We start from the raw sequence: 15,398 nt of genomic DNA, 5'->3' as shown, positions 1-15,398 counted from the left end.
TAAAATATGTTGAAAAATAAATAAAGTGAAACATTGACGGTAATAAAATCATATTTATTTTTAATTTTCAACTTGCAATTATATAAAATTTATTAAATTTAACGTAAGCAGTATCGTGCAATACAAAAAAATTGTTAATAAGTCATTTTATCTGTTATGTTTCTCTAATCTATCATTCGTATTAATAAATTATATAAAATTTTCTATGGAAATATTTCAACGCACGAAAAAATAAGCAAAGCTTTAGGATAAGCTAATGATTAAATTAGAAACGGTAAAAAGATAGTACTGATTAAAGCAATGAACAAATCGATTGACAATATTCGCGATAGTACTTTTCAAAGAAGGTATAAAATGCCAATGTAACGCGAATTCTTCATAATTATAATAATTTATTTAGCAATAACTCTTGCTAAAATAATAAATATGATTTAATATTATGCACTTTTCGTGAGAATGCGTTTATCCTTGATTTCGATAATAATACGAATTATATGATTTATCAATAAATGTATATAAACGACTGTCTTTAAGGTTTTAATTTTTAAAACTCTATTCTAAAGCTCTATAACCATAAAAGACAGTAAAAAATGACAACGTTTTTATCGTGTTCAGGGGGTGGATAATTGATCAATTATTTGATAATATCAAGGTGAATTCCGGTAAATTCCTCCATTGAATGGTACGCTGGTTAGTATCCGAGTACTAACAAAATACGAACAACTTCCATGGTGGAGAATGTGAAACTCAATGTGCTTCTATTCTGTATTAAATTCCACAAAAAAAAGTTAAGCGTTCCGTCAAACGCAGCGATTTTGTTACAGGAGGGAATGAATTCTGCTTCTAGATCACGATAATAAAATAATAATTTTGACAGCATATCAATAACAGTAATCATTTTTATCGTTTTAATAAGTAATATTAGCACGCAAAAATGTTCTATCTCTCTATTTAAATCTTCTTTTCAATTATTTAAAAAAAAATCATCTTTTTTTATTAAAAAATTTATGGATAAAATGAATTCTTATGGAATAGTGGTTACGAAGGAATATATTTAATAATAATAAAATACATGCGTTATTGTGTAGCTTATTATATGTACGGGTACAAATGTTCGAGATTAGTCGAGCCCCATAATAGCGGGAATATTAAGTATTGATAATTCAAGCAGTATAACACTTAACAGTTCTCTAGTTTTCTATAACGTTTTAAAAATTTTAGTTGTTGATTTCCCACTGATATGGAGGTACCCATTCGACTTATCTCAAATTTTTTATAACCGCACATTTCTAATGACATTCATATAATCACGATAAGATTCTTAAAACAAAAGATTACAAATCTTTTAAGTAAAATTATATTTAATTATAAGTCAACAAAAATTTAAATTTGTTAAACAGATTTTATAATATGTGCATGTATTTTATTATAAAGAAGTATGAATTGCTACAACTAAATTAATTATAATATCCTAGAACATGGCCGGGATGTCCAGTACCTAAAAGTACCTAAAAATGATTTTTTGAAACAAATTAAAAGTTAGTACAGAATTAAATATATACATTTGTAACCATATTTTTATGAAATTGTCAAAAAAAATAGGCAAATTAATTATATAAAGCTTGAATTCATTTACTAATAATTGAAATATATTACAAATCATTATACCCATATTTATTCTATGTCTTAATATCATTGAAACAACACTGAAGTTAATATTGATACTAACCGAAAAACATTTAGTAAAAAATAATAGAAAATTTTATCTAAAAATATACTATTATTTGAAATTCACGACTCGATTTTAAAATATAGTATAATGGTTATCGTTTTATTGTTAAAATAAAGATTTTCAGAAACTGCCAATAAAACGCAGAATTATTTCCGACCTTGTAATAAAAATCTTCAACTTTCAACGGGACATCAAAGTAGATATGGTGAATAGATCTCATGAACATCGGTGAGAATAACTCTCCACGATGGAAATCGTTTCGATTTTCCACTGATACGAATCACGCATTTGCTAACACCCACCTGACGAGGAACAATGATGAGACCTCATCGCTGAAGTAACAATCACCCCAGAAGAATGAGAAATAGACGATGGCAATTGCCATTAATAAATGTTTAAATATTTTTTAAGAACTACTTATAAATGTAATTTAGGAATATTCCTAAATATACAATTTAAACATATTCGTTAAGGAATGTTTAACGCGTTGCAAAAATCAAGAAAACAACTTCACAAATATTACCGTCACAAATTTTGTAAGTTAATATTTGATCATTGGCTCAGCCAAAGCTTAAACGTTAAATCTTATATATCTTATTTAATAAATTTCATAAATTGGTATATTATAAATTATAAAAATAATTGATAACACTTTTAAACAGCAAATTTAAGATTTTACCCGAAATTATTAATGACCATTCGGCTCTCGACTAAAATAAAATTAAATGTTTAGAAATTAAAACTTTTAAAATTAAATATTTATAAAATACATTAATTTAATAAATTTCTTGTTATCATACGCATTTCATCGATTTCGTAAAATTTACATTATTAACGATAATTTGGCTTATTAAGGCCAGATAAATGCATCAAATAAATATTCAATATGTATACCAAAATATTTGAAATTATAGATAGATAATTCATTGATCATCGTACAAAAGTAGTAACGACATTTATCTGGACATAATATTACATAAAATTTATACAATATATCTAATGGATAAATATAGGAAACAAACAATAATTTAAAACATATAAGCAATTTAATTTGTGCCAGTAAGTTACCCTCACGATTAATAACTCCCTCCCTCAATCATAATATTGCATAACGCATAATTTCTATGACATATCGTAAATAACAAATATACATCCTTTTAGGTATTGATTAAATCCATCGAGATAACTGATTAAATAAAATATAGGAAATAGACAATAATTTAAAAAATATAAGTACTTGCGATTTAATTCGCAAGCACAAGTTACCCTCCCGATTAATAACCCCCTTCCCACCAATCATAATATTGTAGTCTTAGAACATATATTACTGGAAGCAGAATTGCCTACCGTCCATGCATCGAGCTGAAGCCAACATATGTGCGAGAGAGAAAGGTATAGATTCCCAATTGTCTGTAATGCGCATGTGCCATTCAGCCCCCACTTAGTCCCGTTTTTCATTTTTTTTAAAAAGATTTTCGAAAAATAAGAAATTAGGCAAAACGGGCTGAGTGGTACATGCGCATTACAGACAATTGGGAATCTATACATTTCTCTCTCGTACATATGTTGGCTTCACGTTCAGCACTCTATTCTCCTTCCAGTAATATATGTTCTAAGATTGTAGTATATAATTTCTATAGTAAAAAAAAAACATAAGTATTTAATATATATTATATATTGGTTAAATCTAACGGGATTACCGCGATTAGGAAAAATATGGCAAGTAGATACTAATTTGAAAAATATAAAAATTCGCTATTTAATATGCGAGCAATTTTCCCTCCCGATTAATAACCCCCCGTAATCGTAATAATTGTAGTAATAATTTTTAATATCAACAAATACGCACGTATTTTCAATTTGGTCAATATAGACCTTACTTTACAAGACAGTGGCGTAGTTTTTTTTGGCCAGATTGGACTTACCTATTACGCTGTGCCTGGCCAAATTCAATCTGACTATATGTCAGCCACAGAATGAGGAGATAAAACTCCTTTGCCAGCTGATTAACAGCATCACCAGGCAATAATTATGTTACGATTGATTACGAATATTACAATAATTAAGAGCACGTAATCGTATCGGAATAAAACAAACAATCATTAATAGAACACTAATTAAATTTAATACAATTTTGTATTTTGTTTCTTAATAATATATACGCAAATTAATAATAAATGCGCAAATTTACTTTTTTGATTAAGAATAATATTCAAAGCGATAAAACGTAAAAAGAATTAATAGCAATATTATCATCACAAAATGATAAAAATTTTACGTTAGTCGCGTTCTAATCAAAATTGTCGCAATTACATCTTGATTATATTAATTTAAATAATTTAGAGCAATAAATCTGTAAAACTTGTATATATTATACAATTACGTGCTTTTGTATTATATTGATAATAAGATAGCACCTTTTCACACCCTTACATCTGATAAAAAATGTTTCACTCACCAACCCGAAGCGCAATGGGCGGAGTTATCTGCCACGAAGCTACGATGATACTGTAACACACAAACATAACATTCAAATTAAAACAGCTCTCAAAATAATTTATTTTTTAAAAGATAATTCTTTCACACATCAAATTTTTTCTTCATTTTTTAATAAGATATTTATTATATATAATATAATCATCTATTTCCGAAAACATCTTTACAAAAATAATCTTTAAAATTTTATATAAGTTTTTCTCTCTAATTATTAATTTATTGATATAAATAATGGTACAAATAAATGAAAAAAAAAATTAATAATTTTATATAGCTAAAAATTATATTTACCCCAAAGTTGCTCCACCAGAGCCGGATGCCTCTCCTAGGCCCCGTCCTCCTCTCAGGATTGTAAGATCCTCTTCTTCTTCCCTCGCAGCTCTCGCGTAGGACACTCGCGAGGAACACTCCCGGACAATTGCGCGCGAACTAATTATTAATAAAAGTTTACGGCACTCCCGAAGCAAACGCGCGACGCGGTTTGTATTTTTAATTAAGTCGGCGACGAGTATGTTAGCTTCCTCGTTGTTCTGATATGACGTGGGGAATATCTGTAAGATATAGTTAAGATATTACTGAATAGGTCAGAGGTTAATAAGAAGAGGATGTAACTAGAGTGATTAGTAATTACTGTGCAAAAAACTATAAGAGTTATGCTCAAGTAAAAGTAAAATTTTATGTTAATTTTGTTCTGAACCGAACAGTAGAGATTTGATTAAGTTTCATGAATAGTCAGGAATTGATTGAATTCAAATTAAAACAGCGCTCAAAATAATCAATATGTGAAAGGTAATTTTTCAACGCATTGAACTTTTAATTAGTCTTTATTAATATAATTATTTATTTTTTCAAAAGATTGAAGAAAAAAACAAAAATAAACTTATACTTGTAAAAGTTCTGTCTCTATAATTATTTTGTAATTTATCATTTATTATTTATTCAGATTTTTAAATTCAGATAAAACGACCCGAATGCATAAGGAAGAACTATTAATTTTGTGCAGATAAAAAATGATATTTACCCTAAGGTTGCTCCGCCGGGGCCAGATGCCTCTTCTAGGCCTCCTCCTCCTCTCATGTTGTCCGGCATATCAGCTGCATAGGATACTGCTTTAGAATCTCTCGATGCCCTCCCGGAATGAGTCGTGATAAATCCGTTTCGGAGTTGATTTATCCCGTGTACATGCTGCTGCTTTCTGTAATAAAATCGTAATTAATGTAATAAAAAGATGGCAAAGCAGGGCGTTTTGTTTCGCGTGCAGTTATTAATTTTAACGAAATAAATAAGCGCAGCGACAAAACAATGCCAGCGACGCGTCGGCGCGAAGCGCACAGCGACGTTTCACCTTTTGATTTTCGGCCGAACGAATACTGCGAGATACGCGTTCGAACGAATATCAATGCATGCATGTTGATTCTATTACATAGCGTGTCAGAGAAATACAAATACAAATTTCACTTACCATGCAATTATATCAGTCGCGACGCCCTTTACTCCAGATCCGATCTGTTTCGCGTCCGTCACGTTCTAAAAATGCAAAGGAAACGCTATTAGAATGGCGAAGCGGCTTCGTCTCTCGCGCGGACAACTTCGCGCGCCAACAGCGCCGCGGCGACGCGGCGGCGGCGTCGGTGCAACAATTTACATTTCACGACTTGATTTTCGGCCGAACGAGTATCGCGGAAATACGCGTTCGAACGAAATATCAATGCATACGTGCGCCTCTTATAACAATTATTATTACGTGCAATAAGCGCGTGTATTAGTTATATATTTAAAATGTGCAAAAATGCATAAACGCAAAGATAAGAGTAGGATGGCCGGCCGTCGTGATGCCTCGCCTTTGATATCACTACGCGTTCTACTCGATATTCGCGTTTACGCATTTCCCACATTTTAAATATATATAAAAGATATCCGCGATTATATTTATAATTTCTAAAATATAATCGTTGCTTTGCCGATTATTCGCGCGATACATCTTCGGCTAAACAAGTAAAACGTATTTTAATGATTTTTTTTATATTCCAGCATCAAATATATATTTTGCGATAGTTTTTTATAGCAATAAATGGAAAATGCAAAATTAATATAAATTTCTCTACCAGTTAAATAAATCACTCGTTCTGGAGAATCGGAGGCGACCTTTCTCGTGCCGGTGGCAAACCAAAAGTGACGCGCAAAAAGTGACGCGGCGAGGCGTCGGCGACAGTGGCGGCGACAGTGGCGCGCGGCGACGTTATAACACATCTTGATTTTCGGTCGAATGAAATACGCATTCGATCGAATCAGAGTACGAATCTATATTACGTGAGTTAAATGCAAGATTGATTCAATTATTCGCTTATTAATCAAAAGAGTTGCGGCGTCAATCAAGTGCTTCGTTCCCTGCACGGCCAACTTTACGCCTCAAAAGTTAAATGAGTGGCACGGCGGCGCGGACGATAGCGACGCCGCGCGCCGCGTCGTTCTTGACGCGTGAATTTAACCGCATCGGAAACGAATTGAGTGACGCCGCGCGACTCCTTTAATTGATAGGTAATTGTGTCAAACTTGCATTGTAAGTCGCGTAATATAGATTCGACATTTACACTGATTCGATTGAATGCGTACTATGCGAAAAACAAGATGTACAGCGTCGTCGCGCCATCGTCGCCGCGACGCTTTTTTCTCGTAGGCTGAAAACCATATATAAATGCATATATAAATTAATTTTTGAGCATACCAACAAAATTTGCTCCTAGAACGATTTGTTCTCTTTCTGAAATGACCGAAATCATTACAGCATTACAGCTACATCGTCCTTATCCTTTTGCGTGTCATAGCGAACGTATCCTTAGCGAGCGGCGAGACGCGACGCGACGCTAACATTCTCCCGACTCTCAAGTCTCAACTCAGGCAGCAGTGGGCAGCAGGCCCGATGTGAACTATCGCGCGCGTCGCGCGCCACCTAATGAGCGCGCAGTGCCGCGGCCGCACGCCAAGCACTCTGATTGGATGTACGCTAGCTTCCGAATTGAGTATATAAGCGAAACGCTACGCAGTGGAGTGCTCTTTGCTTATGGGACTCCGACGTGTCGCGACGTCTCGTTCGTGCGGCGTGCAGTGCCGCTCTTTGCGTTCAAGCATTCTAATTGAATAGACGCTGCTTCTCGGGTGGGAAATATTATATAAGGCAAGAGGCCGAAAATCTTCATTTGCTTTTGAAAATCGAACCTCGTTGCGTCGGCGGCTCCGGGCTCGGCTCGGCGCGCGACGCGACGCGTCGGAGTCCCATAAGCAAAGAGCGCTCCACTGCCTAGCGTTTCGCTTATATACTCAATTCGGAAGCTAGCGTACATCCAATCAGAGCGCTTGGCGTGTATGCGCGAGGTAGGGTAGTATATAAACGGCACGTACGCGCGGCGCTCGCGACAGTTCACATCAAGCCTGTTGCCTGAGAGTCGGGAGAACGTTAGCGCCGTGTCGCGTCTCGCCGCTTGCTTGACACGCAAAAAATTAATAGGACGATGTAGCTGTAATGCTGTAATGATTTCAGTCATTTCAGAAAGAAACCGTTTTCGAGAAACATAGATGATATTACCCATGATTTATCTTATTGACAAATAAAAATGAGGAAAAAGTATCTAAGCAACCATTATCAGAAAATTCGTAAAAGTCACGCAGTGTTTAATATCTCTAAAAAGCTTAAAAACAGAAAATATGAAAAAGAGAAAAAAATAAAAAAGCTTCTAAAATGATCATAACTTTAATATGGTGTAGAGACTTAATTAAATCTATGGGTAACAACTACTGTCTACTAGTGATCACTTATTTGTGGGCCTCATCACTAGCTGTATTTGTCTTCTCGTTAGGAACAATAAATGTATAGTCTAAAATGACGTTATTACAAACTTTATCAAACAAGATATTCAAACCATTAATTTTGCTAGTTAAAATTCCGAATTCTCCGAATTGCATTTCTTGGAATTGTTGAAAAATTCCAAGATTTGTAAATCTCGTCTGTAAACTATATGTTTGAAACTATGAAGAAAAGTTTAAATTTGTAAATACGTGATTTAATTAAAACGTGATAAAAAGATACAACAAAATTACAAATTGACAATAAACAATTACATTCTCATAGGTTTATCAAATTTTGCAAGTCGACAGTCATTTATAATATACGTCATTATTTACACTATACATAAGATTTGAAATTTATATTTTTTATCACAACAAAGTCTGTTAAATGTATAAAACTACTGGTTGACTAGAAACTCGAAAATAAAAAATTATTGATATATTCCTTCCTTAATATTTGTAGCATTATATGAATTTTCTTAAAGTTAACTATTTTAGCTTTACCGGTATCCTATCATGCAATTAAATTGTCCAATCGTATATCTGCTCATACTATACTAATTATATATTTTGATCGATTATCTCTATTATAGACTGTTTCGATCGGAATCGTTACGATTGTCAATAAAAGCGCATTAATTTATATTTAAGCGCAAAAGGAATAAATGGTTATTACACGTTTATTAGATAATGGAATATTGATCAAACTTAATTCAAATTTAACTTTTAATTGTGTTTTTAATTTTCAATAATATTATACACGCAATGAACGAATTAACTTTTTCGATCAAGAACTGTATACTAAATCAATTCAAAGTAAAAAAGAATCATATCATTAAAGGAGAAAAATTTATGTTAACCGCGCTCTAATTAAAATCGTCGATTATTTCTCAATTGTGAATATTTGAATTTAAATAATATAAAAATAACGAAAATTTAAAAATCAATCAATGAATAAATGAATTAATCAATCAATCGATGAATCAGACCGAATTGCGCGCAAACTGTACTATATTATTTAATATCATATTAATAATTTTATTATGTGGTAAATACTTAACTTGTTATCCTTTTTAATCCACAACGTCAAAATCTTTACCATCGTGATTTGTACAGGTAATTTAGTTAGGAAAATACTCTAACAAGATTGCCTTTACAAATCACGGAGGTCAGATTTTAAACCTCAAACATCTCTGTTCCTTTTAATTTAGAATATACTCTCGTTGGTTCGCCAGGCCCACGGAAAGGAGACAAGAACAAATTTTTGGCTCTGCCTGGGATTGAATCCGAGATCTTTAGCATATCAAACCAGTGCGCTATCTAGCTGCCACGCTCGCTCTCATACACAAATTTATAAATTTTTAATTTTTAACTATATAAATATAAATAATTATTAATATATTTATAATTTATATTTATATAAAAATTTATATTTCTTATTATATTTACATATAAAAATAAAAAATTATATAAGTACAAAGTTTTAATTAACTTTTGATTCACAAAAAAATATTCCAGGATTATAACATATATATTATAAAGAAATGCGAATTATTGGACCGTGAAATTTTGTCTAATTATTTTTTTTAATTAGCATTATAAAACAAGCATTGATGGGATATTCATTTGTCAATAATAAAAAAAGTAGAATACATTTCATCTCGTTACTTTGTAATAATAATAACATAAAAGAGAAAATACTTCGATATAGCGTATTTTTTTATGAAGTTATAAATTAAACTTTTTTTTAAATGCATTTATAAATCTGTTTTTATTTTCTAAAAATACTGTTTTATAAGTGCTTTTTCTTTGAAAGCTTATTTTACTAGAAGGCCTTTTACAAATCGTTAATTATACATAGAAGCTCTAATAGTGTTCTATGTGTTGTTCTTTTTAATAATTATGCTTGTAACTTGCACTATATTTCGTTAGCTTAATTGGTGTGCCTATAATGTCAAATTTCGGAAAGGCTCCATGAAATAACTCCATGAAAAGGTAACAGATAAAAACTGTAGATCATCTGCGTTTCGCGTTCTATGGATTTCTACATTGAATATGTATGCTCTTATCATGCAGACAATATTGACAATTAAATACGTGTAAATGAAATAAATACATGTAAATAAAAAACCTAAGAAATAAAATCCTGAAATATTGAATATAACGAATAAGAAGTATACAGTTTATTTATATTTCGCGTAAAAAAATTTACATATTAATTTCTCTAATTACAATTTTATACTTGATAAAAACGGAGCAACCGATATTAAAAAAGGAATCGAACAAGCATGATATTTTTTTATTTTCTATTTTTTATAGGAAACTATTTTGAAGACCTATGAGGCAAAAGATCGAAGACCGTGAACACATAGCGTGTTACTCGTTGAGAATATTTGCGGACATGACTACGTAGTTCAATGTGCATGTTGAGGCGCTACTGGACGGGCGTTTCATTTGAAACGCGGGCATGTGATACTCTTTAGGCTTCTCTCTGGCATCGCGAACGAACGAGCGAGAGCGGCCAACGATCGTTTGCCACGACGGTGTGTCAGTGTCGTTCTTTTGTCCTCGTCGAAGAGGAAAATAGACGCTCGCCGGCCGGTCGGGGACCAATCGAGAGGTATCGCGGACCCGGAGACCGTGCGGGCGCAAGCGCCGCGGCACGTTTCAGATGGCATCGTAGTCGTTTGTTCACCCCTCCAACCCCTTTACCCTCGCGGCGGATCCAGGTAGAGCTTTCTCTCTGTCTTTTCCTCTCTGTCCGTCTCGTCCTCCCTCTCCCCATTCTACCCTCTTTCTCGCTCCCGCAAGCTTGCGTGCGCGGCAGGACGGGTGGCAGAGCTCCGGCGGTGATTTTAGGAGCGGAGAGAATCTATCGACGTCGAATCCTCGGGTAAGTAAATCACCCTGTGTTGCAAGAACCGCTAATCAGCTCCAGAAATTCGAGAGAACGTTCCAGCCTGTGACAGGCAGGCGAAGAGCCTTCGATCGGCTCTCGTTGCGTGCAAGCTCGATCGCAAGCCGGTTTCGTTCGCCAGCCGAGCTAGTCAGCCAGCCAGCCTGCGAGAGTATCGATTCGAGCCGGCGCGCCGCTTCTCTCGGGGTGAATCCGCCCTCGTCGCGCGTCCGCGAGCCGCCGTTCCCGAGCCGGGGGTGTCTGCCGCAGGTCAAGGGTTTCCCGGTGCGAGCCGCGATAGTGCCCGACGACGGGAGAGCCGGCCATTACGTTAGCGACCAGGTTCGATTGAGCGAATTCCGCGAACCTCCTGGGTGCCGTGATTCCTCCCCCGCAGGGGTTTTGGTGCAGGTTCGGGGGTGCGTCGTTCCGATCGATTGATCGGGCAACAGTCGATCGGTAAGTGGTACCAAAGCCGAGACGGTAACTCGGGATTTTAACCTCGTTGCGCGATATGTCGTAATCGCGTCGTTTTAATATACCCCGCATCGGACTCGTGATGTGTTTTTTCCCCAAAATGCACTGAGAGAGAGAAAAATCGCATCCGATTGTGCACGACCGTTCATACGAGTGAATAGAGGGTAACTCTCGCAAAAAAGGGTAGCTCTCAGGCATTGGTAATTTCAAATGGAAATCCGCGATAGTGGCATCGTAAAAGACACCGATGTTTCGGAGCAAGTAATCGCCGCTGAGAAATGGCCGCCTTCGTGGGGCTGTGACTATTATTAGAAAAGGCAGGCCGGTACGCGTTACGGTAAGACATAAGTTGCAAGCGAGCGAAATGAGGATTAGTGCAAGTAATTGCACGACATTGATTTTCTACGAGTCGGTCGGTACCGATTAATTCGACCAGTCAATTCGATTTTCTCTCTTCAATTATATGGTGTACACTTCTGGCATAAACAATAATTTATAAAATATAACGCGAATCTTAAGATAAATAATCCCTAATAATTTGATTAAAACTATCTCCTATTTTTCTAGATAATAATCTTTGTGCTTTTTGGATGTAAAAAGAAAATGAATTGTAATCAATATTGATTAAACTTCGGTCCAATTGAATGCTGCGTAATTTAATTTAATTGAAATTGAACTGTAACAATTAATCATCATAAATAGAAGTGATATCCATCTTTAATGCTGCATCGGTCTCAAAAATTTTTTTTTATTAAAATGGGAAACTTCGAAATTTTAATTGCGATTATTTTCAAAAACAGACAAATTATTTCCGATAATTACTAATTAATCTAATTAATGCCAAGAATTTTCTGAGAAATAATAACCAATGAAATAATCATCTTCAAATACTATTTACAGAAACTAAGCGAAAATTCCTTCTATCCGGCATTAATCTGACACTGTCTGCTTAATTCGGTCTTTAATTTTTGTCATTCAGGGAAAATGCAATTTTTAATCTATCCCATGGCACCGCACCCCATATGTAGATCGAGATTGCTAGGACAGCGTACACCCTTTATTGATCTAAAAGGCGGACTCGCGGGACAGGAATTACCTGGGCCGCGTTATACGATCCGATTTGAGTCCATTGGAATGCGGCCGGCTACTCTAATTAAGCCCTCTCAAATTGATGTAATCGAGCCGAAATTGTTTTTCCGCGGCGTATTGCGATTGCCTCGGCGGAGATCCGGCGAATAACCGCGCACGCTCGATCCGATACCACTCATATTTATACACGTACGTCGAGAGAGAGAGAGAGAGAGAGAGGGAGGAGGAGAGGAGGGGGAGGAGAGAGAGTGAGTTTACAAGCCCTGCGTGGGTCTCTCCTTGAAACGAATCAATACCCTTTGTAGCTTGCAAGAGGTCCTCCGTTCTCGCGCGTCAATATTTATCGTCTCTTTAATGCATCCGATCAACGCATAACGCGTGAAACTTTTCTCTGGTGCTTTATTAAAGGTGAACATAAAAATTTATATTACAATTACAACAGTTACGATTAAATTTTATTGGTAGTACATTAAGTATCAATATAGAAAAATCACAGAGAAAATATATAGTAATTATAGATTTATATGATTCAAGGGAGAGATACATTGTATCAAATATTGGATCGCGCAATCAATAAGTAAGAGTAACTTTTTTTAATTAAAAAAAACAAAATTTACATTTATTGATTTAATTTAACGCAATATGTAATCACTTTATTCCATCGGTATCTGCCACCTTGAAGTCAATTTTTTATTTTCATTTCGACAAACATGCCAGACATAAATAAAATAAATAGGACATTGTTTATCGAACGACCTAAATATAGATATATGCATGTTACAAATATCGTATGGCAGATATAATTACCTAAGAAATTATTTCTCTAATTATCTTCATTTATTTTATTTTTTTCTTGTTCTGGCATGTTTGTCAAAATGAAATTAAAAATTGACTTCAAGATGGTAGATATTGGTGAAATAAAAAGTGATTACATATTGTGTTAAATTACATTAAATTAAATTAACGTAAATTTTGTTCTTCAAAATCTTTAAAAAATACCCTATTATTTATCGAATGCGCGATTTAATACAATGATTTGATACAATGTACTAGAGGTATCTCTCCCTTTAATCTAAATATATAAAACTACTAATTATTGTGTATGTCACACATTGCTTTACACGAAGCTATTATCGTTTACTCAATACTAATATTAAACTATATAAGTTATTATTTTCTAAGCGCGAAAACAGATAATTATTAAAAATAGTTACTGCTTCCTGTCTATTTACATGTGCGGATTACTCATAAGCTTAAGACCCATGAGACAGCTTTAGAACATTCTATAGCTGAATATGTGCGTGGAGGCTCAACACTGGCTTGAAATGCCTTCCCTTGAGTCTACAATGTACGACCGATTTAGTAGACAGCCTATAGACGGATATTGCGCCACGGTCTATCCTATAGAGAGAAACATATTATGTGCTACTCGTATATTAAATCACGTTTTAGCACAAGCATTAAAGCAACTTTAAAATCGATACACCGCCGCCGCGTGTATCGCTCGATCGATAGCTCACTACTGAATTCTCGACAACTTGTGTCAGCAGGTAGCTAGAGCCTCAATCATCATGGGTAAGGAGAAGATCCACATAAACATCGTGGTGATCGGCCACGTGGATTCCGGCAAGTCCACGACGACCGGTCATCTGATCTACAAATGCGGCGGCATCGACAAGCGGACGATCGAGAAATTCGAGAGGGAGGCGCAGGAGATGGGCAAGGGCTCGTTCAAGTACGCCTGGGTGCTGGACAAGCTCAAGGCGGAGCGCGAGCGCGGCATCACCATCGACATCGCCCTGTGGAAATTCGAAACGGCCAAGTACTACGTCACCATCATCGACGCGCCCGGTCACCGTGACTTCATCAAGAACATGATCACCGGCACCAGCCAGGCCGACTGCGCGGTGCTGATCGTCGCGGCCGGTATCGGCGAGTTCGAGGCCGGTATTTCGAAAAACGGACAGACCCGCGAGCACGCCCTCCTCGCCTTCACCCTCGGCGTCAAACAGTTGATCGTCGGTGTGAACAAAATGGATTCTACCGAGCCCCCGTACTCCGAGACCCGGTTCGAGGAAATCAAGAAGGAAGTCTCGTCCTACATCAAAAAGATCGGCTACAACCCGGCCGCTGTTGCATTCGTGCCGATCTCCGGCTGGCACGGAGACAACATGCTGGAGGTGTCCGCCAAGATGCCCTGGTTCAAGGGATGGGCCGTGGAGCGTAAGGAAGGCAAGGCCGAAGGTAAATGCCTTATCGAAGCTCTGGACGCTATCCTGCCGCCCACTAGACCGACTGACAAGGCACTCCGTCTTCCCCTTCAGGTAATATCTAAATATCCTTTTAATCACGCGATTCTCAATCTTTGTACGAGCAATTTTACATGATGATATCTTTGTAATTTCATTCGTGGTTTCCACCGGAGGATTTTGTAATCCCTTGATGGCCAGAATTCGTCTGATTTTTACGAGATATAAAATGAATGATTGACTTTATTGAAACGGAATGATGTTTTAATGTTTTTTTTTCTTTTTATGATTGCAGGACGTGTACAAGATCGGCGGTATTGGAACAGTACCCGTCGGTCGTGTCGAGACTGGTGTACTGAAGCCCGGTATGGTCGTTACATTCGCACCCGCTGGATTGACCACTGAAGTTAAGTCCGTCGAAATGCACCACGAAGCTCTGACGGAGGCCGTGCCCGGCGACAACGTTGGTTTCAACGTCAAGAACGTGTCCGTTAAGGAATTGCGCCGTGGATACGTCGCCGGAGACTCCAAGAACAACCCGCCCAAGGGTGCCGCTGACTTCACCGCACAGGTATATGCTCATTACGCTTAATTGCGCAACTCGCAATTAGTCTCC

At 36.1% G+C, this 15,398-nt stretch overlaps 2 protein-coding genes across 2 annotated transcripts; one reads left to right on the top strand and one right to left on the bottom strand.

The window, feature by feature from the left end:
- Window positions 1-4,182: 4,182 nt before the first annotated feature.
- Window positions 4,183-5,317, bottom strand: LOC105455104. The gene is made up of 3 exons (XM_011698161.1): window positions 5,279-5,317; window positions 4,520-4,779; window positions 4,183-4,240 (listed from the first exon to the last, which is right to left on the bottom strand). The coding sequence occupies exons 1-3, from the start codon at window positions 5,315-5,317 to the stop codon at window positions 4,183-4,185; spliced, it is 357 nt and encodes a 118-aa protein (XP_011696463.1).
- Window positions 5,318-10,896: 5,579 nt separating this feature from the next.
- On the top strand, window positions 10,897-15,374 carry LOC105455103 (elongation factor 1-alpha 2-like). Its single transcript, XM_011698160.1, has 3 exons — window positions 10,897-10,964; window positions 14,084-14,857; window positions 15,078-15,374. The coding sequence occupies exons 2-3, from the start codon at window positions 14,105-14,107 to the stop codon at window positions 15,372-15,374; spliced, it is 1,050 nt and encodes a 349-aa protein (XP_011696462.1). The 5' UTR covers window positions 10,897-10,964; window positions 14,084-14,104.
- Window positions 15,375-15,398: the final 24 nt, after the last annotated feature.

Source organism: Wasmannia auropunctata, unplaced genomic scaffold (assembly GCF_000956235.1).
Source record: "Wasmannia auropunctata unplaced genomic scaffold, wasmannia.A_1.0 LD335939.1, whole genome shotgun sequence".
Lineage (NCBI taxonomy): Eukaryota > Metazoa > Arthropoda > Insecta > Hymenoptera > Formicidae > Wasmannia > Wasmannia auropunctata.
This window is presented reverse-complemented; position numbering and strand designations above follow the sequence as displayed.